This window comes from Schistosoma mansoni, chromosome W (assembly GCF_000237925.1).
Source record: "Schistosoma mansoni strain Puerto Rico chromosome W, complete genome".
Lineage (NCBI taxonomy): Eukaryota > Metazoa > Platyhelminthes > Trematoda > Strigeidida > Schistosomatidae > Schistosoma > Schistosoma mansoni.
In genome coordinates, this window is record NC_031502.1 from 51,351,609 (window position 1) to 51,374,203 (window position 22,595).

Consider the following 22,595-nt stretch of genomic DNA (forward strand, 5'->3'; position numbering starts at 1 on the left):
ATACTAGTTAAGCTTTAAGTTATTTTATATCAGCAATCAGTACACTTCAGCAAGGCTTGATTGACTGAGTGACTTTATTTTTAAAAGATCATGGTATGTACACATATAATATGAAAAATATAGTTATGCATGACTAAATGTATAAAAAAATGACTAAAATATACTACTCACTTTAAAAGTGATTATATATAAGCGGATTATAAAATAACACTTCAACATATTTCTTATTATGAACAGGTTTTCTTGAAACTTGAGAAAAAGCCAACATTTCTTAAACCTTTTTCATAATAAACATTATATACTGATTCTAGTTTGGCGTCCACTAGAAACTATGACTCATTGGATATCTGTTTCTTCCTAATAGAAGATCCCTTAAGGGAGTGTCCACGACCCCACCAGTTATCAAACCTAGAACCTCCAGGTCTAGTGGTATGTGCTTAACCATTAGACCACCTAACCAACATCTAATGGTTTACAATATTTAGCTTAGTACAGTTAGTGATACTGCGCAGCCATCTTAGAAATATATAGAATATGTTTTTATTTTTTGCGAGTATCGATTACAGTACAAAAATGTTGGTTAATCGGTTTAGTTTTGATAAACTTGTGTAGACTTGGCATTCTGATAGATCGAAAGTTTTGCATTGAATATCTTTAGTTTAATTCGTACAAGTTAGCTTCGTTCTTCTAGAATGTAATAAAATAGTCGATTAGTCATTTACTACTTTGGTTTATTGTCTAAAGCTTGTTTAGAACAACTAATTTATGCTTTTAAATATTTAACTGTATTTTTATATAGTTGAGATAATGAATCAATTGAAGTTAGACCACCATGGAAAACCTGGAAGCACTGGACGACCATTTAGTCTTATTGTGGGAATCCTCAGCAGTGCACATCCACGATCCCGCCTCGTGAAATTCGAACCCAGGACCTACCGGTCTCGCGCCAGAGCACTTAATCGACAAACTGTATTCATAACTGTATTCATGATGTAATTATTTGTCTAAAGTAAACTTATGTAATTAAAAAGGTTGATAATGAGGCATCACTACTTCTCGTTAATTGTAGACTTACCAGTGATAATGACTTATTTTTTATTTGTGCTTTTCTATGTTTTATCGATAAATCAGTTTCGTTTTTGTTTAAAATAAGCACTAAGCTGACCTACATTTACCTGACCATGGCAGTCTTTCAGTTAATTCATCTTTATTTTAAAGTTGAACGTACAGGCAGTTGTTGTTACTGTACGTTGGCAAAGGTAGTTTCGCTCGTTGACGATCAGATAACTCACTCGTTATTCAGATACCAATCTATTTAATGTTACTGTTGTACATATATTGTTGTTAACCGGTAGTATAAGACTCGACAACACCGAATAAAACATCTTGAGTTACGTAAAAACGTTTTTGGAATTTTTACTCTTTCAAATAATTTACTAAACTCGATAAGTTGAAAGCATGAGTCAATCGAAGCTAGACCAACATGGAAAATCTAGGAATATTGGACGGCTGTTTCGTCCTATTGCGGCACTCCTCAGCAGTGCGCATCCACGATCTCGCCTCAAGAGATTCGACCCCAGGACTTACCAGTTTCGCGCCATAGCACTTAAACTCTAGACCGCTGAGCCGGCATCCGATGGTGTTAATGTCTAACTTCATCCAATCCACGAAGTTGAGCAACCGTTCACCAATCGTCTTCAGTGAGTTCCTATCTCACAACAGACGCGGTTTGAACTCCATTGGTCACTGATTTTCACTAGAACTCCAGGAATTATCTCTTGAAACCACTCACTAGTGAGCATATGTTCGAATCTCGCGAGGCGAGATCATGGATGCACACTGCTGAGGAGTCCCACAATAGGACAAAACGGCCGTCTAGTGCTTCCAGGTTTTCCTTGGTGGTCTAGCTTCAATTGACTCATGCTTTCAACTATGCGAATACTAAATCTCCACAAAAAAACCCTTTCTGATAATAAACTTGATAAACTATCATATCTTTTTTCATCTTCTTCTCTGTATGTTCAATATAATTTAGCTACGAGATGCAAATTCGGAATTAAATAAACTAATAGAAAGACGTATGATTTCGAATGAACCATTTGATGATAAAATTTCATTATTTCGTCAACAAGCTGCTATTGTAAGACGTAAAAAATTAGCGGCAGCTGAAACGTTAACAACAATACGTGATAGACTATCTGAATTGAATAATCGTCTTGAAGAAATAAAAAGTCAATTAGGTGTATCATCAACTATTGATCAGAATGGAGAAGATGGCGATGGGATTGCAACAAATAAGGCGTTAGATCTGTCTTGTTTAAAGACTGATGAAGTAAGCTGTAGTTGATTTCATTCTAATTTCTTTTCATGATAAAGATTTTTCATGTATATCAATCAGTTAGTCAATTATAAACAAATCAAAACCCACATATATGCATCGGTTGAGGTTATCACGTCATATCAGTACAACGGGATAAGACTATCAAGATAAATATCAAAGTAGTAGAATTAAAAACATTATCAGTGGAAGTAGATGACATTAGGCATAGAGAACATGATTCCAGAAGAAAATATAAATTCTTGAGACTAAAGTATAAGGTAATTTTAGAACTGGAGATTCAAGAGGTAATGTTTGAATCAGTTTATGCAATTAAGACCAATTCCGAGCCAAGTCAACCAACGTCTTTAACCACTGTACCTCAACCTGGCAGTCTGCAACTGCCAGCTCTGCTCAGTCCTATAGTCATGAACTGATATAACGTCTTGGTTTGGTCGCCTTTAACTTTCTTCCAACCTATTAATGCAAAAACCAACATAGAACATTGAGGTTAGAAGTGGATAGATATACTTAGTATATGTCTCAATCACCTCAGTCGATAAACATTCATTATCCCACCAGCCGATTTATAACCTTAACAAGGTATATATATATATATATATATATATATATATATCAATAAAGATAGTGAAATGACACGATTGAACATGTATATACGTGTATTTAAACTTTTACTCTCGTTCAGAGAAACTATTGATCATACTGAGAAATCCTATGTTAACTATCCTGGATAGTATCTTTGCTTATTTATATTATATTTGTATACTTACATAGTCAAATAAGTTTTGACTCTGAACTACTTTGCATTTTGATTAATTAGCGCAAATATATCAACAACAATAGCATCATTCGCTACTCATTTTAAATATTTCAGTCTTCATATATTACAGTTGATAGTATCTTGCATTACTCAGTAGTAGTGTCTCTGTCTGCGATATTCCTTTGGATCAAATCAAATCTTAAGTGAAACATCACTTCTCTAAATATTATAGATTTAACGAATGCTATCTATCACGAAACAGTTGCGAAAATCTCTACCGACTCCTTTAACTATAAGACACTAACGTTTCTTAAGAATACGATAATAAAATAATAGTGTACCTGCTATATCCAAATGAGTAGAAAGTTCGATTTCTGACGTTGTGCTACCTTTTGCAAATCGTTTTTTTTAGAGAGCAAATGAGTAACCAAATTAAAATGACAGAAACATTATATTCTTATCGTTAAGCTAACAGTTTAGTAATGTCTTTAAAGAGATAAAGGAGGTCAAATAATTCCCAGACATTTTATAGCAGTCATGAACCAACTTAATCAAGACAACCACTAAAAATGTAAAAGTAGCGTATGGCCTTTTCGTTCGAGTATGGGACTCAGTAGTGTACATCCACGATCGCGCACTCAGGACTTGGGCCCAGTACCCTCGGATTCGCGCGCGAACGCTTAACTTCTAGACCGTTGAGCCGGCGTTCAACAGTGTTAATGTCTAATGTCAACTTATCCATGATCTTGCGCAACCTTTCATCGATTAACTGTTTGCAGTTGTGAAAATTATTGGATTTTAATAATATCACAAACCAATCTATGTCATATAACCACTGGGAAACTAGAAACACTGGATGACTGTCTCGAAAACTGTTAGATTTTTGATACAGTGGGTCAATTAGATATCGACCAAGAGTTTGATTTTCCCTTCCAAAGAATGAAGCACACCCCATTGGCTGAAATATATGGTTAACAGTTTTAAAGGTATATATATGAATGGGTGTTTAGTTACTGCTCGATTCACTTGTTCACTAAAAGCCTTCCTTACTCTCAGTCTTCTCACTAAAGCAGCCAGTTGAGCTCGCGAGTAGGAAGCTTGTGTATCAAATATCAGACTCGAACACCGCACAACATGACAGTTTCCTATTCATTAATTTTTATAGTGTTTTCTTGCTTACTACTGACTTATAGATAAGAAATTTTTTGCCATAATACTTAAGTAGTAAATGATTATAGTTTCAAAACTGACTTTTTCCCTAATTCCATAATTTTTTTTCCTACTTAGTTTCAACGATATGTTGCAAAACTTCGTAGTAAAAATACCATATATAAGCAAAAACGTGCCCAATTAAGTGAGTTACGTGCTGAAAAAGGAATACTGTCAAGAACTATTGAAATATTACGTAATGAAGAGAATGAAATGAAAACATCATTGGATAATGCAGAATCTGAACATGGCATTAGTAGTTATTGGGAAACTCAAACAGATTTAGGCAAAGTAAGATAAATACTATTGTTATATATTTTTTTAATTTCCTTGCAAAGAAATTGGAGTAAATTGATTGACAACTAGGTCATAGTCAATGTTATATTTCTTTGTACTTAAATGCAGTTACTATCAAATCAACTAATAAAATAATTTGAAAAATATTTGTATTACATATAATAAGTGGCAAAAGCCTTAAAAAAACATACATAATAGTTAGGATAAGATTTAAAATCTAGGTTCCATGTTTGTTTGTTGAAATCATGAGTCAATCGGGTCTGTTGTAAGATAGTAACTCACTGAAGACAATGATGGACGGTTGCTCAATTTCGTGGATTGGTTGAAGTTAGACTTTAACACCGTTGGATGTCGGCTCATTGGTGTAGAGGTTGAGCGTTCAAGTGCGAGTCTGAAGATTCAAGGTTTGAATCGCACGAGCGGGATCGCGAGTGCTCACTGTTGAGGAGTCCCATACTAGGACGAAATGACCGTCTAGTGTTTCCTGGTTTTTCAATGGTGGCCTAACATCGATCGACTTATGATCTCAATCAAAAACTTAACAATCTGTACAACCCTCATATTGATAAATGGATAAATTGTGAACAAAATTAATTATGAATTATACTTGCTCCTGATAATGGAATTCTTTATGTATGTTAACTTTTGTTAGAATTGTAATCATTGATTACTACATGATGTTTGGCATTCTCAATTGTTTAAAATTACAGATCATTCTTGTAACATTTCCATGTTGAAACGAAATGGTAGTTATGTAGGTATACGTTGTTTTGAAAACATTTATTATGAAGTGAAAAAAGGCATCATACACAACATGTGTATTGTTAAGAAATAATAACATGAAGAACTATATAATGTTATTGTGAGTTACAGAATTGTGTGAACAATGAGAGAAGTCAATAGAAAATAGTAGACATTATGATATTATGATACTAACTACAGACCAATCACTTTAACCATCTCACTTCTTTAGTTTACATTACGGACTGATGTTATATAGAACAACATATGTAAGCGAACAATGTTATATAGATAACGCTTAAAAGCGATAAAGTATTGGACAACTGGTTCGTCCGCAAACTTCCCATCTAAAATGATAATTTTGTTCTTAGTCCAAAGAAGCTCCAGTTACAAGTCATGACTGATACAAGTGGGCTAGGTCAGAAGAGAAGCAGTTATTACTGATACCAATGGAAGATGGTTACACAATATCACAAATTGACTATTGGATGTCAATTCACTACCTAACGATAACACAGTCGATCTAAGATTTTAAAGCTTCGGATTCATCCATTGACAGGGTTGTAGGTCCTTAGTATTAAGGAGTCACTTAGTCTAACAAAACAGCTATCTAATTCTGTTAATTTTTACCTAGCTATAGTTAGTCTGTGTTCTAAACGTCCTTCGATTTGTACTGTCTCTGGAAATACCTTATATTAATCGTTTGAATCAATGATTTAACTTGCTGCTTCGAATTCCAGCTGTAACAAAAATGTATACCGCTAATAATGTACATTTTTGACAAATATCTGTACATATAAATTGGTCTTTCACTGAGTTATAATCAAAGTTATATGTGTTTAGTTCTTAATGCCAAAGTACCAGGTTGATTGAGTTCAATTTAAATCACAGACATTATCATTGGTCATTAGATTGTAGGTACATCTTGCTAACAACTTCCGACTAATACAAAACTTTGATACAAGATTTCTCATAGTTGAAATCATGAGTCAATTAAAGCTAGACCACCATGGAAAACCTCTAAGCACTGGACAGCCCTTTCGTCCTATTGGAGGACTCCAACAGTGCGCATCCGTCCAGTGCTTCCAGATTTTCCATGACAGTCTAGCTTCAATTGACTCATGATTTCAACTATAAAACGACTGAAATCTTCACAAAAAACCCCTTCTGACAAGATTTCTTGTCAACTCCATTAAACTAATGAACATTCGTGTATTTATTTAATCAGAAGCAAGTAATACCATGCTTAATATAAATTTAATTTATTCAATGGGTAATAACATATAAAATCAATGTATTCTAGTTTATTCTAAAAACAAGGTAGATTGACGTAATCATTGAGTAATTGATAGTATATGATAAAATGTATTATTATTATGATTGCACTCTAATATACGTTTATATGAACATATTTTGTTTGCCATACCATTTTAATGGTACCAACACTTCATTTATAACTTGTGTTTATATATGAAAATGTTTATTCTAGATTAGTCAACATAGATTTTATTCTTATACAATACAACATTCTAATCATAGTATATAAGATAACTTTTCCAGTTGTTTGTGTTATAATGTGTGCCAACAATTAATATTATCTTGTACCTGCCTATTAGAGAACAGTGATTTATCGATCGGACCAATGACAAATGAAACCCGAACGAGTAGTCTTGAGCACTTGTCGTGTCCTGCGATCTGCCTAGTCCAGCCTGTTAAGTCCAGAACACCAATAACAACCTCTACAATATGAATCGTTATATTTCAAACATACCGAGTTTATATATCTATCAAACAGACCATATCGTACCATAAAATAGAAAATAACATTTGTACAAGATTCAACCAAATGTGGCTGTGAATGTGTGGGACAGTAAATAATAGATTAGAGATAACTCAATAATGGTAAATCGTATAGTAATAGTTCATAGGCCAAAACAAAGTTTATATTAGGAGGGATACGAATATGAATAGTTCAGTTACATAACAACTATACAATAAAAATATACACATAGTATTGGTCCATAAATAGTCCTCAAAATTTACCATTCCTGATTCTCTTCGGGATATAACAGTTTGAATCATTGTTAAGAATTAACAAGAGTGTTACTTATAAATTCATTTCTTTCTATCACCTAACTTTCAGATTAATGTATCCTTGATGATTTTATAATCAAAATAGTTTAATTATAGTCATCAATCAAGTATTTGATTCCGTATAAGTAGTTTGGTATCTAACTATTCTCTTAGTATCTATATTTATAATGCTCTAAAACATAATCCTCAATAATAAAGAAGATATTTTGATTAGAAACGATTAAGAACTATCTGCCCATACGTAGATTTCTACATGAATTAGAATTAAGTCACAATATTAGATAATGTTTAGAGCCACCTTATTATGATACTTAGAATCGTTGATTAAAGATTACAACATACATGAATCTAAACTAATTACAATGTTATAGAGTTGAGGTCATGAGTCAATTGAAGCTAGACCACTATGGAAAACCTGGAAGCACTGGACGGCCGTTCCGTCCTATTGTGGGACTCCACGATCCCCCCCCGCGAGATTCGAACCCAGGACCTGCCAGTCTCGCGTCAGAGAACTTAACCGATAGACCACCGAGCGAGAATGGTGGGTCCTGGTTTCGAATCTCACGAGGCGGGATCGTGTATTCGCACTGCTGAGGAGTCCCACAATAGGACGAAACGGTCGTCCAGTGCTTCCAGGTTTTCTATGGTGGTCTAGCTTCAATTGGCTCATGATCTCAACTCTATATAGTTATTAAAATCTCTACAAAACCCCTTCTGATAATTACAATGTTATCTATTAATGATTTACTCTGTCTTATTAAGTTTTGAATAACTTTCAACTTAATTGTGTCATACACTTCCACTTCAATGTTTTTATTATGTTTACAAGTATAAACTTGTACCAAGTTGATATATGAAACTTTTGTTGACATCTCTACACCATTTTGTTTTCATTTGTATGTTAATTAACTAAAGTCTTATTATTATTTAGATAAAAATATACCTTGTAATAAATCAGTCCTACTTTTATACTCTTGCAAATAGATCAATTGATTATAGACAATATGGAACAAGGCTAAAATATGATAACTAGACAAAGGTACCATAATTTTTTATTATCACTGATGAAGAGAAGTTTGACTAAACAAAAAAAGAAACAATATTTAAACAAGAATATAAATTAAGCTTGGTATTGTTTGGTGGAATCTTCCCATTGATGTTCAGGACTGCAATTGATCAGCCACTTCTTGGTCATATGTGCATACTGTGTGTATTGCCTCGATATAGTCTGAAGTCACAAGCTTTATATGCAAAGATGGATAGTGGCTAGCAGTGGAATCCACGACGCGCGTTTCGTCCTATTTGTGGCTCATCAGATGGATGTAACTGCATCTCAGAATTGATGTTCACTCTGGGACTCGAACCCAGTACCGTTTGCTTCACCCCATCGCACAAACAGGTGGCTATCAGGACTCAGTAGCTAAGTGCATAACGCGATGACGTTTGAAGCGAAACGTACTGGGTTTGAGTCTCATAATGAACATCAACTCTGAGATGCAGTTACATCCAGCTGACGAGTCTAAAGTGGGACGAAACGCTCGTCCTCGATTCCACTGCTAGCCACTATCCATCTTTGTTTATAACATGAATTATGGGTGAAGAACTAAATGTACGAAAGATAATTTTAACATATTAACTAAAAATAAAGAATAAAAACTATTTGATCATAATAAAACATTTAATTTTTAACATGAATAAAAATTAAATTCATATGCTTCACTACATTTGATTGTAAACCTTGTCAATTAAAGTTTCTAATTATGTTATAGATTATGATAATTTCTTAAACAAACAGAAGTATCCTTTCATAATTCAGACCACCAGATAGTTATTTCATAGTGTAGTGAACAAGAAGACGAATGGGGATAATCGAATGTATGTTAGCACAAAATTACAGAATATCATTAAAATAATATGTAAATAGTAAATAGTGAATTTGCAAACTATCAATCAATTGTCTCAATCTTGACTGTTCATTCTGTAAATATCAGTCTATCGTCTCCGATTATTGTTCATGCATTTTCATACCAATTGCGTTTCGTTCGTATTCTTTCATTATCCACCTTCTACTGAAGTACATTCAATACCCGACCATCATTATATACTACTATTGTGAACATAAGTAGCCCACACCACAATAGAATGCTATCATATCTTTTTCTGAGCACTTGTAGCATTATTACGTATTATTACTATACTGGTCAACGTAGGACATCATGATAGGTAGTAACTAGGTGTTAACAGATAATCATTTTAATATCTTCCCTCGATGCTGGTTCACAACTTCATTAACCGACTTGCAATACTGCAAGGTTAACATCAGCACTACTCTCATGGAGAATTCATCATACACGATCATTACTTCAAACATATTTCTAGTGTAACGATAGAATAATAAATAAGTCTTTTACTTTCAGGGCCCGTAGTTCATGCTTTAAAATGGCATATAGGAAACTGCTGTCTAGTTTAATTGTTCTTTTTTACTAACCCGAACAATGTATCCTCAAAAGCGTATAAACCAACAATTTTCGAAAGCTAATTTTTATCAAGAACTAATATCGGCTCAGGAACCAATGGAAACCATGGGAAGGTGAGGAGTGGTCACTATCGGATTTTTATAAATATATCATTAACTCAGCGTTTACGTTAACCTTTCACATATCGACCATTAAATTATGTTTTTACTCGAATTCCTTATTTTAAACCTAGCAGGAAAGTTTTATTTAAGTAATGTTTGAGTTTTTTCCCCATAAAGAACTGGTAGACATTCTGTAATTAAGATCTATTATTTCATTCAAATAACCAGTATGTTAGCCCAAAAAACCCTACGGTTTTATTATTCTAACTCACAACACATCCTAACATTAATTTCAAGGATAGAAAAGGGTTGAAATCACATTAGCAATTTGATATCTTAATAATACCATCATTTATACTTTGGAGAAATCAAAGATCACAATGAAACAACTTTGTTGTTATAGCTTACACCATTTGCTTTTGTTATATCTTGTGGCCGAGTGGATGCCTAGTTAATGTGTGACTTGATGAAACCGCCAATCAGAGAGCAGCGAATTATCGACTGGAACAGTGATACACAAAAACCACTAGAGCAGTCTAGAGTGCTAACCGATCCTGAGATCTGCCTAGCACGACCAGTTAAGTCCAAAACACCAATAACAGCCTCTGCAATATGATTAATTATTCACAAACATACTAGGTTTATATTACCAATCAAACAGACCACATCATACCATAAAATAGAAAATAACATTTGTACAATAATTGGCCAAATGTGGCTGTGAATAGGGGGGAAAGTAATCAATAAACTGATGATAACTCAAGAATCGTATAATAACAGTTCAAAGGTCAAAATAAAACTAATGATAAGAGGAACACGAATATGATTAGGTTAGTTACTTAACAATTATACAATAGAAAATATACATATTACATTATTCCACAAATAGTCCTCAAAAGTTACCATTCACAATTCTCTTCGGGATACAACAGTTTTCATTGATTTTTTCTTCTTTATTTACCTATACAAGATTTCTGAACAAATGTCAATGTTAAATGAACATAAAGGTACTACACTAGAAGAGATGTCAAAAATCATTCAACAATTAAATAATCGAATCAATGCTAAACGTACACAACTAGCTCCAATCATCCGAGAACTTCGACATTTAAGACAAAGAGCTCAGGTAATTTCATACATACTAATAATTCTTGTAGTATTTTAGTTGAGACGTTTTTGGAGTTTATTTAAATTTTAATATTGGTATTCATTAGGGATTGACATCAGCTGGGAATACTGGTAAGTCTATGCAAACACAATGGTTCATTGTCTACTGATTGTCTACGTTGTCTTAAATCCATGTAATACACGAACACTCAAGTGGGGGATAACCAATTTATGTTTAATACAAAATTATAGAATATCTTCGTAAAATATGAGAACTATACATTAAATACTTCATTTTCAAATATTCCACCAACTGGCCTTTAGATTCTGTATGATTCTTCTATTTCATCCGTAGATTCGAACCTTAGCTAGTTCATGTTGTCTAAATTTATCAAAATTTTCTCACTAGGAAGAAGCATATTTCAATATTTTCAGGTTTGCATTGATCATATAAACTGACGTCAATCTGTGACGAAGACTACCTTATGAAAATCGTTAATAGATCTTTGTTTAAATATATGAATTGAAAGAATGAAATCTGTAATCGTTTTCTTCCTAACACGTAAATATATGACTCAAGTCAGCTTCATTATTATCATTATGTCACTTATAGTAATATGACGAAGTGATGAACTTCATGTTTTGGCAAACTATTGACTTCTTCTATATGTGTGATCAGATTGTTCGAAATGCATTACACAAATATATCAAATAATTCTGACAACCTTCGTCTTCTCATTGCATTATCGAAATCTTCTGAATCAGTAAGGTCTACTTAAGAAAAACTGTAACTTCAGTTCATCGGTTGTTCCAAGAAGTCAATTATACCAAAATAAGTGGCTTGCAGATTAGACACTGTGTAATAGTCATTAAATGCAGAAAGTAGTTCATGAATAACACCTAACAGCTTTTTAGTTTACCAGGATTCACATCTGAGGTGAAGCACGGAATACAATAAATAGGTTGGATGCAACTAGACAATTTGAACTTCGAAGATGACCTGAGTCTTCGATCCAATACACATCAGCAAATGCAGTTCAAGACAAACAATGTAGCAGCAGCCTCTGCATCAGTACGCCTCAACATACACAAGGGAAAAAGCAATATCCTCAAATAAACACGGAGAACACCAATGCCATCATACTTCATGGAGAATCTCTGAAAGAGGTCGAAACTTTCATGTACCTGATCAGTAGCATTATCGATGAACAAGGAAGATCTGATGCAGATGTAATGGCAATGATCGACAAAGCAAGGACAACATTTCTGCAGTTGAACGACGTATGTAACTCAAAACAACTGTCAACCAACAACAAAGTCACAATATTCAATACGAACATCAACACAGTTCTACTGCAGGGAGCTGAGACTCGGAGAACTACTACCACAACCATCGTTAAAAAAATACAACTGAAGAGAAAATTAGGGAAAGATTATGGAATTGGATAGGACACACATTACATAAATCATCAAATTACATCACAATGTATGTGCTAACTTGAATCTTGAAAGGAAACAAGAAAGAGGAAGATCACCACACACTGAGTCAAGAATTTGAATCAGAAACCAAAAGGATGAATATCAACAACTGGAAAGGATTGTCCATGACCGAGTTGGATGAGCAATGCTGGTGGTCAGCCTATGCTCTTCCATAAGGAATAACAGGTGTAAGTAAATAATGACTCACAGTAGTTATTCAACTGATATTGTCTTACGATTCATGTTGAGTTCATTTAACATATAATTGTAATCATAATCTCGTCAACTATAAAATGTCACTATGTACAACTTAACTGATCTCATAAAACATATTACTTATTACATGCACCTTTAAAACGTAATAATTTTTAGTGCACCCACATGGATAGAAAACTATTTTTTTTCATTTTGTGAGAATAAAATTTGTTTTTTCTGGAATAATCGATTTGATGCACTGTATACGTACAAAAATAAACGTACAAATTATCATTATTTTATTGATTAGACAAATATTTAATCTATTCAGTATGTTAGAGTAGAGTACAAATATACATTCTTCGGATGTTTACGATTTTTGTTTAAGGACAAACAACAACAAATAAGTAGTATATCAGAATAGCATGTTAGTGAAGATCATTTTATTTCATGACAGTCAACGTTTTGGGACTAACTTTATACGCACAATCATCTGAAATCAGGAAGTATCGGATAGTTGTTTCACTCTCAAATAGGACAAATGAGTAGAATATTAAATCGCTAAGTAGCTAGTGTTAAAAATGTAAATTATGAAATGTTAATCAACGTCCATCTCAAGTCCGTTCTCTGGCACGGATGGGGTCGCGTTCTGCTAAGGAGTTCCATACATGGATTCAGACTATAATATAAAATGATACCAAACGTTATATTATTTAGTTGTTAGTTAATGTTGAACAAGACGAAAAGTACTTAATTATGCCGAAAAAACGCTTGTCATCTAGTTGTAAGCATTTGTCGATAAATGTTTGTATATTTACAAAAATACGTAGAACAAAATGTTTCATACTTTAAATAAAAATGATTTTGGTAGTCAACCTGCACGAAAGTTAATCTTATCGTTCCTTCCTGACTTCTTTTAACCACTTAGCATAAAAAAAATTTATGATATAATGTCGAGTCAGTTCGACTACTGGCCAAATTGTTACCAGTTTGAAAAAATTAATCAATACAAAAGGCTAGGTAAAATCACATTGGTCAATATGACGTAATCAATTAGCCTACACATCCCATTCCTACATGTTTGTTAAAGTTTAGATAGATCATTCGTAATGCGTTGATTGTTAAAGTCGATAATGCAAGTTCCAATCCTACTAGGTACATTGATTCTTTCAAGATTATAAATATCCCTTGCTGATGAGTCATGATTGGCACAAATCTTATATTTATTGCTTCTTCCAAATACCTTCTAACAACCTAATATTTCAGTAGTAACCCTCTAAGTATGAATAACATTGCAGCTTCCTTGAATGTTTCAAAACATTGACATAAATAATCCATAAATTCCGATAAATGAGTTACAGCAAATTAAACGAGAAACAAAAAATCCTATACAAAGCAAAAGAAGGGGCTTCAGAATGAAGAAACAAAAATATTTGAAACTTTCTAGTACTTGGATGTGACAGTACTTTCAGAACAGCTTGACTCAGGCGAGTGAATTTCGTAGACGTTCGCTCTAAATCACTTTGTAAGTGATAAAAGTTGACTTTGAAGCACATGATTTGTCCTTGACCATATTCATCTACAAAAAATCGCTCACATGTGGTAATATTAGTCAATCAGTAATGCTGAAGTTAAGTGTAAAATACCATACATAATTGGAGAATTATTTAGTGAGGTTGTAAACAATCGTCGACTCAGATGGCTAGAACATATACTAGACATGTTCATTCACTCCTTACAATGAAGTATTGTACTACCGAACATTGGAATAAGCGGAAATAAGCTTGAATGTTTAAATTGAGATACAACTGAAGACTTCATAATCACTAACTATTAGTCTAAATTCTATTAGACAATCCTATTGATCTAGTTGGAATCTACTAGTTAATTGTATCCTATACTTGTAAACCGTAGGTGACAGTGATGGGAATTAATGGAGTAGTTTCATTCATCCTTTTCATAGTTGAAAGCATGAGTCAATTGAGGCTAGACCACCAAAGAAAACCTGGAAGCACTGGACGTCCACCTCGTCCTATTGTGGAACTCACTCCTCAGCAGTGTGCATCCACGACCTCGCCTCACGAGATTCGAACCCAGGACCTAGCAGTCTCGTGCCAGAGCACTTAGCCGATAGACCACTGAGCCGGCCGGCATCCAACGGTTTTAATGTCTAACTTCAACCAATCCACGAATTTTGAGCAACCGTTCACCAATTGTCCCCAGTGAGTTGATATCTCGCGAGGCGAGGTCGTGGGTGCGCACTTCTGAGGAGCCCCACAATAGGACGAAACGGCCTTGATGGTCTGGTTTCAATTGACTCATGCTTTCAACTATGAAAATACTGAAATCTTAACACAACCCTTTCATTCATTCTTTATCGTTTTTTTTAGGAATTATAATTTCTGATAGAATTTTAAACTTGTAATATTCATAATTAATTCGTTCATTTTAAATTACGTTTATTATATTTAGTTTTTTTCTGTATTTAATAATGAAATTCCAAATTTTAATGAGTAGATGAATAAATGACCTTTCAGTTAGTAGATATAGAATACAAAATAAGTACACCTAATAGATACACCATTCTTATTTTCTATGTAATAAGCAAATAGTATGATTCCCTCTCTCTGTCTCACTCACTCACTCTCTCTACAGTTACATTTTTACATCTATCGATTAAAATATGTGCTACTGTTATGAAACTAAATAATAAAAGCGTTTTATGTAATTTGTTGGACAATTTTATACTGGTTTTTTTATTCATTATCTCAGCACGGATTCAAAAAGCTCGTTTGGCTTTTGCCAACCTACGTCACCTATGGCGAAGACAAGAAATCCGTCTATCAATTAAGGGACGAGTATACTGAGCAGCAGTTCGCTCTGTTCTACTTTACGGCTGTGAAACATGGCCATTAAGAGTAGAAGATACTCGCAAGTTACTAGTATTTGACCACAGATGTCTTAGAAATATTGCTCGCATCTTCTGGGATCACCGGGTAAGTAATAGTGAGGTTCGACGCAGGGTATTAGGGAATGATGGTAAATTGGTTGATGAGGTAATGAATCTCCATCGACTGAGATGGTTGGGCCACATGTTACGTATGCCTGAACACCGATTACCACGACGCGCTATGCTGACTAGTATTGACGATGGTTGGAAAAGAGCTAGGGGCGGCCAAACCAAAACCTGGCATCAGAGCTTGAAGTCACTAACTTCTAGTCTGAGCCATGTTGGTAGATGCAGACTACTTGGTTGGGGTCTGTGTGACTATCGTAACCAATGGTTGGAGACTGTGTGTGACATGGCTCAGAATCGATCACAATGTCGCAGGTGTATACACTCTTTATCTTCCCTTAAACCTTGTGATTAAAATTGCTTCATATCTGTCTTTCTTCCTATACTATATTTTTATATACAACCTATCTTTCATATACTACCACCACTAAATTAACTACTTCCATGAATTCGGTGTTCATCTTGATGTGCTAATGAAGTATGTCAACTTGGACCAATGCATATATGTGCCTGGTTCTATGTTGTAGCTGACTGACTGACTATATTAAATTAGATCTACAGGCTATAATAATAATAATAAAACTTATTCTTAGTTTCATATTGGTTATATTCTATTAAGTCATTCTCTAAGCTGGAATTAATTTCTTATGTCATCAAACTAAATTTATGTACTGATCCATGGATAGTCATTGATTCTCTACTTTTCAACTATTTGTACATTTAGTGACTGGCATTATGTCGAATCCTTATAGCTTAATTCTAGCTTTTGAACAAGACAATTTATCCATTCTCCTCAAGCTACATTTTGACCTTGTTAATTATTCACTTATGAATCTTGACTGTTTTTACATGAGTGTTCACTTCTTATTCTATTCATCACATGTTTGAAACTTATTTTTCTGTGACTATAAATATCGATTCATGCTTGATTAAGTCGAGTTGGTCCACACGCATTCTACACTGTGTGTTATCTCACTTCCCTTCTCTGATCACGTGTCCGAAATCTACTCTCGTATTTAACTTATTCAATTCCGTTATACGCTAATGCGAGTTAAGCCGATAATTATGTATGAAGATTGACGATATATCTATTTCAATAACAATCATTCATCCGATTTAACTGGAGTTAGATATACCGAGTCACTAAATTCTAATCTACATTTATCGTTTAATGAATAAAATGTGCTCATACAATTAAATAAATAAACATCATTTATTCAAGATTATAATAGTATCCTTATAATTACTTTGACTACTAATATTAAGTGATTTAAGTCAACAGAAATCTACAAATTTGAGTTTCCCATTGTATTTGAAATAGTTGAAATAATGAGTCAATTGAAGCTAGACCATCATGGAATGCGCACTGCTGAGGAGTCCCACAATACGAAGAAACGGCCGTCCAGTGCTTCCAGGTTTTCCATGGTGGTCTATCTTCAATTGACTCATGATTTCAACTATATAAAAAATTACTAAAAATCTCCACAAACCCCCCCTTTAATAATTTTTTTATTGAATAAATTACATAGGAACTTAGTCAAATACATATTGAGAAAAAATCCGCTTATGATGCATTAACAGCTGGTCAAGAATCTCAATCTATTCGTTTAGAACAAGAAGTAAGAACAATACGTGAAGCGGAAAAAAATGAAGAATCAAAATTTCATTATTTAACTGCTAATCTAGAGTTATTACATATTCAACAAAAACGTTTACAAGATGAAATACGTGGTTATGTAACTGATAGTAGTCATGTTGCTTTATCATCTAATAAAAATGAAAGTAAAACGGAAACTGTGGAGAAAAGAAAAAGTTACAGGTAAGTGATTCATCTTGCTTTAGAATTGTATAAATGTTTGTCAAATTATCCGATCAATTTTATAAAACGATAAAAAAACTCCATATTCTTAAGATTCACTTAAATTATCACTATAAAATAAGTATATTCAATAGTAGCCATAGAAACCTATCACTTTAGAAGAAGTGGATTGTAACCTTCAGGCTAAATAACAATCACATTAACCAGAAGGGATTTTGTGGAGATTTCAGTATTTTTCATAGTTCAAATCATGAGTCAATTGAAGGTAGACCACCATGGAAAACTTGGAATCACTTGACGGCCACCTCGTCCTATTGTGGGGCTCCTCAGCAGTGAACACCCACGATCCCGCCTCGCGAGACTCGAACCCAGGACCTATGAGTCTCGCGCGCAAGCACTTAACCTCTAGAACCACTGAGCCGGCATTCGATGGTGTTAATGTCTAACTTCAACCAATCCACGAAATTGAGCAACCGTTCACCGATTGCCTTCAGTGAATTGATATCTCCCTACAGACCTGGTTGAACTCCACTGGTCAGTGCTTCTCACGGCTGTCCAGTTTTTCCATAGTGGTCTAGCTTCAATTGACTCATAATTTCAACTATGAAAAACCACATTAACAATATCGTGTTTTAAACTATTTGAATGTTAAAACGACTACTAATCGATTACAATCGAATATATATTATTACATTAGAAGTTTTATTAAAGTTTTGAAGAGCAAGTATAATTCGTTACAATCAAGATAAATAAATCCCTGAAGATAAGCTGAAATTGTTTTACTATGAAATATACATTTTAGGTGTGTCTGATTTATGATCGTTATTATTTATTTATTGGTTCAATTGTACTCTGTTCACTTGATTGTCAATAAAGAAGCATTCTATATCACTTTCATCCATGAACTTCTTAATGCTTACACTGTCAACATTATTAACAACTTCTAAAGAGCTTTCAATGGAATGTGTTATGACAAAGATTTGTACACAGATCGTACAAAACACTTCGAAAGTCTATAATATGAAGAGTTTAACATAAAGCTATCGATTCCGAGTTGAATGATATGTGCAGAGATTTTCTGTAAGCTAAAGATCATTTTCATCGTAAACTAACACCAGGTAGATTATGTCATGTGGTCGCTGACCAATATCACATAACAAATCACTTAACAGAATCCTAATTGCAATTTGGTCTACTTACAGTTCACTATTTCCTTTATGTCTTAGCGTTTCAGCTTTTGCTAATACATATCCGACCAGCACCATGGTTAATGTCAATTTGTGATGAAAACACTTGATTTAATTCCTAACCCTTAATTCTAACTAAATCCCAATCCCCATTCCTAATACTAGCTTATAATCCTCTTTTGACTACAGTGAAGAGATAATTCGTCTCAGGGTTATTTTAAAGTTGCTCAAAGGTCTTCCTTGAAGTACAGTTTCATCGCACTATCAACCATTGAGTTAACGTTTAGTTTCTGCCGGCTGACGATTCTCTAGCTTCTCTCTTCCCTGCCCTTAAGTCAGCAGCCAACCTCTACTATATTATATTTCAAAAACAGACCAGACCACATCACACCATTAAATGGAAAATAAAAATTATATATAAATAAGGTAAAAGTGGTTGTGAATAAGCGGGACTGTAAATAATTGGCTAACAGCAAATTAGAAATATTATTTATGTCAGTTTTTTATTTCCTTGTCTTTTCTTTTTTTCCCATCACTAGAGAAATTTATACACGTAAAATAGCTGAACAAGAAGCTTTAACAAAAACATTAAAACAAGAACAGAAACGTTTAATAGAAAATGAAAAATTTGGTTTAAAACAAGTCAGTTTATGGATAGATTTATTACGTCTATTAGAAATTAAACAAATGACAAGAGAAATGAATAATGAACGTGAAAAATTTGGTGGTGAATATGCAAATGTTACTAAGATTGAAAAAGATAGAATGTTATTATAAAAGAGGATTAGATCATATATTAACTCTTTAATTGTAAATAAATTTTGATAATATTATTATGGACAAGTTGTTTTTAAAAAATAAAAGTTCTAGTGAGAAGCAGTAACCAGTGGAGTTCAACTACGTCTGTTGGGAGATATCAACTCACTGAAGACATAGGTGAATGGTTGCTCAATGTCGTGGAATGGTTGAAGTTAGATATTAACACCGTTGGATACCAGCTCAGTGATCTAGTGGTTAAGCGCTAGCGTGCGAGACTGATAGGTCCTTGGTTTGAATCTCGCGAGGTGAGGTCGTGGATGCGCACTGCTGAGGAGTAAGCCTCACAATAGGACGAAATGGCCATCCATTCCTTCCAGGTTTTCCATAGTGATCTAGCTTCAATTGACTCATGATTTCAACTATATAACATAAAAGTATTATTTACTAATCTTGAAAATTGTGACATATTATTCATGGTCTGATTGTTCCAATATAATAATATTCATTAGTGACTAGAGTTTTATAATCTATTGTATCAGGCAGACAAACAAGAATACTTAATCTGTCCTATAAGCATGCCTATTTTGAATGATAAATTAGGTTCCGTAATTTTGCTATTTGATTGGTCTTCCCGGTCTCTTACATTGTCCGAACGTTCAATGTACCTATAAAAATTATTGCCCTGGTTGTTAGAAGGGACATCAGCTTTGTGACTTCCGAAGAATCTTGGCTTACATTCTGAGGCGTCATAATTCTTCCTTCAACTTGGAGGGAATAGTTTAAATGGTTTAATTTGTTTAATCTAGTTGGCGTTTTTTTAGCAACCAGATTAAACAAATCTGGCAAGATTTTTTCTACGGCATGGACTTGCCGACCCAATGCGCAACCGTCCTCCTTTACCCGGGCTTGGGGCCGGCAGTAGCCTTAGAAGAGCTACAGGTGGAATTTAAATTTGCTATTTGACTGGTCTTCATCAATAGACCTCAACATACACAAAGGAAAAAGCAAGATTACCAAATACAACATGGAGAACACTAACTCAGTCACACTTGATGGAGAAACTCTGAAAGGGGTGGAAACATTCAGGTACCTGCGAAGCATCACTGATGAACAAGGAGGATCTGATGCACAGGCGAGGATTGGCAAAGCAAGGACCGCATTCCTACAATTGAAGAACATATGGAACCCAAAACATTTGTCAACCATTATCAAAGTCACAATCTTCAATACGAACGTCGAGACAGTTCTATTGCATGGAGCTGAAACGTGGAGAACTACTACAACCATCATCAAAACCGTACAACTATTTATAAAGTTGTCTACGTAAAATACTCAACATACATTGGCCGGATACTATCAGCAACAGCGTTTTATGGGAGAGGACAAACCAGCTCCCGACCGTTGCTGCTACCTTGACGTGGTGGTCGGGCTTGCTTATCGTGATGATTCAATCGAGCTATACTGGCTGGAACAATCGTTCCTCAAGGTCCTACCATGCCAGGCAGGTCGTTTGAAGAGCGGTGAGACTAAAAGCAGCAAACCCAAGGTCCGAAGGCGAAGTCGGACTGCTGACTGTACAGAGGTGTGACAGCAGTAAGGTGTTTCCTTCAGACAACCAGCGTGACAGCGATGTTGCCTTCCCACAAGGAGGGGTGGGATTAGAAAAGGTCGACCCTAAAAATGCACACCTCGCTTTATCCCACGGATTTCCGTCTCCGGCGGTAAGGTCCTTTGAAGAACGGAGCTAACACAAAAACTACCCACAAAAGGGTCGTGTGTGACCGACCTCAAGCAGTTGTCCCTTGGGCACTGCGGTCACGCTCCCAGGTCGTTAAGACCAACGCTAATCCAACTTTTTTTCAGGTACCCCTAGAAGAACCCTTCCACGGTGTGGGCAACCGGGAAGTGATAACTGCCCTCATACCTCTAACAGCACTCAAGACCACTGTATTCACAATCAATCTCCTTCTTCAATTCTTACTATTCCTTCTACCTTGACTTTCAACACTAAACTTCCTGTTCCGGTTTCCTCCTCAAGTGTCACCATGGCCAACGATTCTAGTGCGCGAAACACTGTCCCAGGTCTACTAAAACCTCGCTCCAAACTACACATTGGAGCCTTCAACGTACGCACCGTATGCCAAATCGGTCAACAGGCCTCCTTAGCTAAAACCCTAGAATCTCGTACCATTGATGTATGCTGTGTCTCCGAAACACGCATACAGGATCCTAGTGTGGTCATTCACTTGACCTCACCTCTCCAAAACGGACAGCCAACGAAATACATCCTCCGTGTATCTGGCGACCCGTTGGCTAGTTCTCGCGGACTTACAGGTGTAGGCATAGCATTAAGTACAAGGGCAGAACAGGCACTACTAGAATGGATCCCCGTTAGCAGTCGCCTGTGTGCTGTCCGGCTAAATGGATCCGTAAGAACTCGGAAGGATAGAGACACATGTTGTTGCCTTTTCGTCGTTTCTGCCTACGCTCCTACTGACTGCAGCCATGATGAAGTGAAAGATGACTTTTACAGAAAGCTCTCTGAGCTTCTTCAGAAAGCTAAGCGCTCAGACATAGTAGTCGTAGCGGGTGACTTTAATGCCCAGGTAGGCAGCTTAAATCAAACAGAAAGACATTTAGGTGGGTGTTTTAGTATTCCGGCTCAACGAACCGATAATGGTGATCGTCTATTGCAACTATGCTCAGACAATCGTTTATTTTTAGCAAGCGCTAATTTTAAACATAAGGAGAGACATCGTCTAACATGGCGACCACCTGCACCAAACCAACGATGGACTCAAATAGACCATATTGTCATCAGTCATCGTTGGAGAGGCTCAATAGAAGATTGTCGCTCGTATTGGAATACTTGTTTAGACTCTGATCACGCTTTAATACGAGCGCGCATTTGTCTGCGCCTCAATGGACGCAGGAAAAGTACACTAAGAAGACCCATTAGGATTGAACTGGAGGACGAGAAAGCCAAATGCGAATTCCAGAAACAACTGAGTTCACA

At 35.1% G+C, this 22,595-nt stretch overlaps 1 protein-coding gene across 1 annotated transcript in view; it reads left to right on the top strand.

The window, feature by feature from the left end:
• Smp_139730 (putative intraflagellar transport 81 (Carnitine deficiency-associated protein expressed in ventricle 1) (CDV-1 protein)) overlaps positions 1-19,597 on the top strand; it is a gene marked incomplete at both ends in the record, with an annotated part of 49,316 nt that extends 29,719 nt beyond the window's left edge. The window contains 5 exons of the mRNA XM_018790077.1: positions 2,036-2,332; positions 4,386-4,598; positions 10,988-11,143; positions 17,368-17,633; positions 19,360-19,597. Of these exons, the coding sequence (XP_018655456.1) occupies positions 2,036-2,332; positions 4,386-4,598; positions 10,988-11,143; positions 17,368-17,633; positions 19,360-19,597 (1,170 nt within the window). The remainder of the gene's footprint in view (positions 1-2,035; positions 2,333-4,385; positions 4,599-10,987; positions 11,144-17,367; positions 17,634-19,359) is intronic.
• Between the last annotated feature and the right edge of the window lie 2,998 nt (positions 19,598-22,595).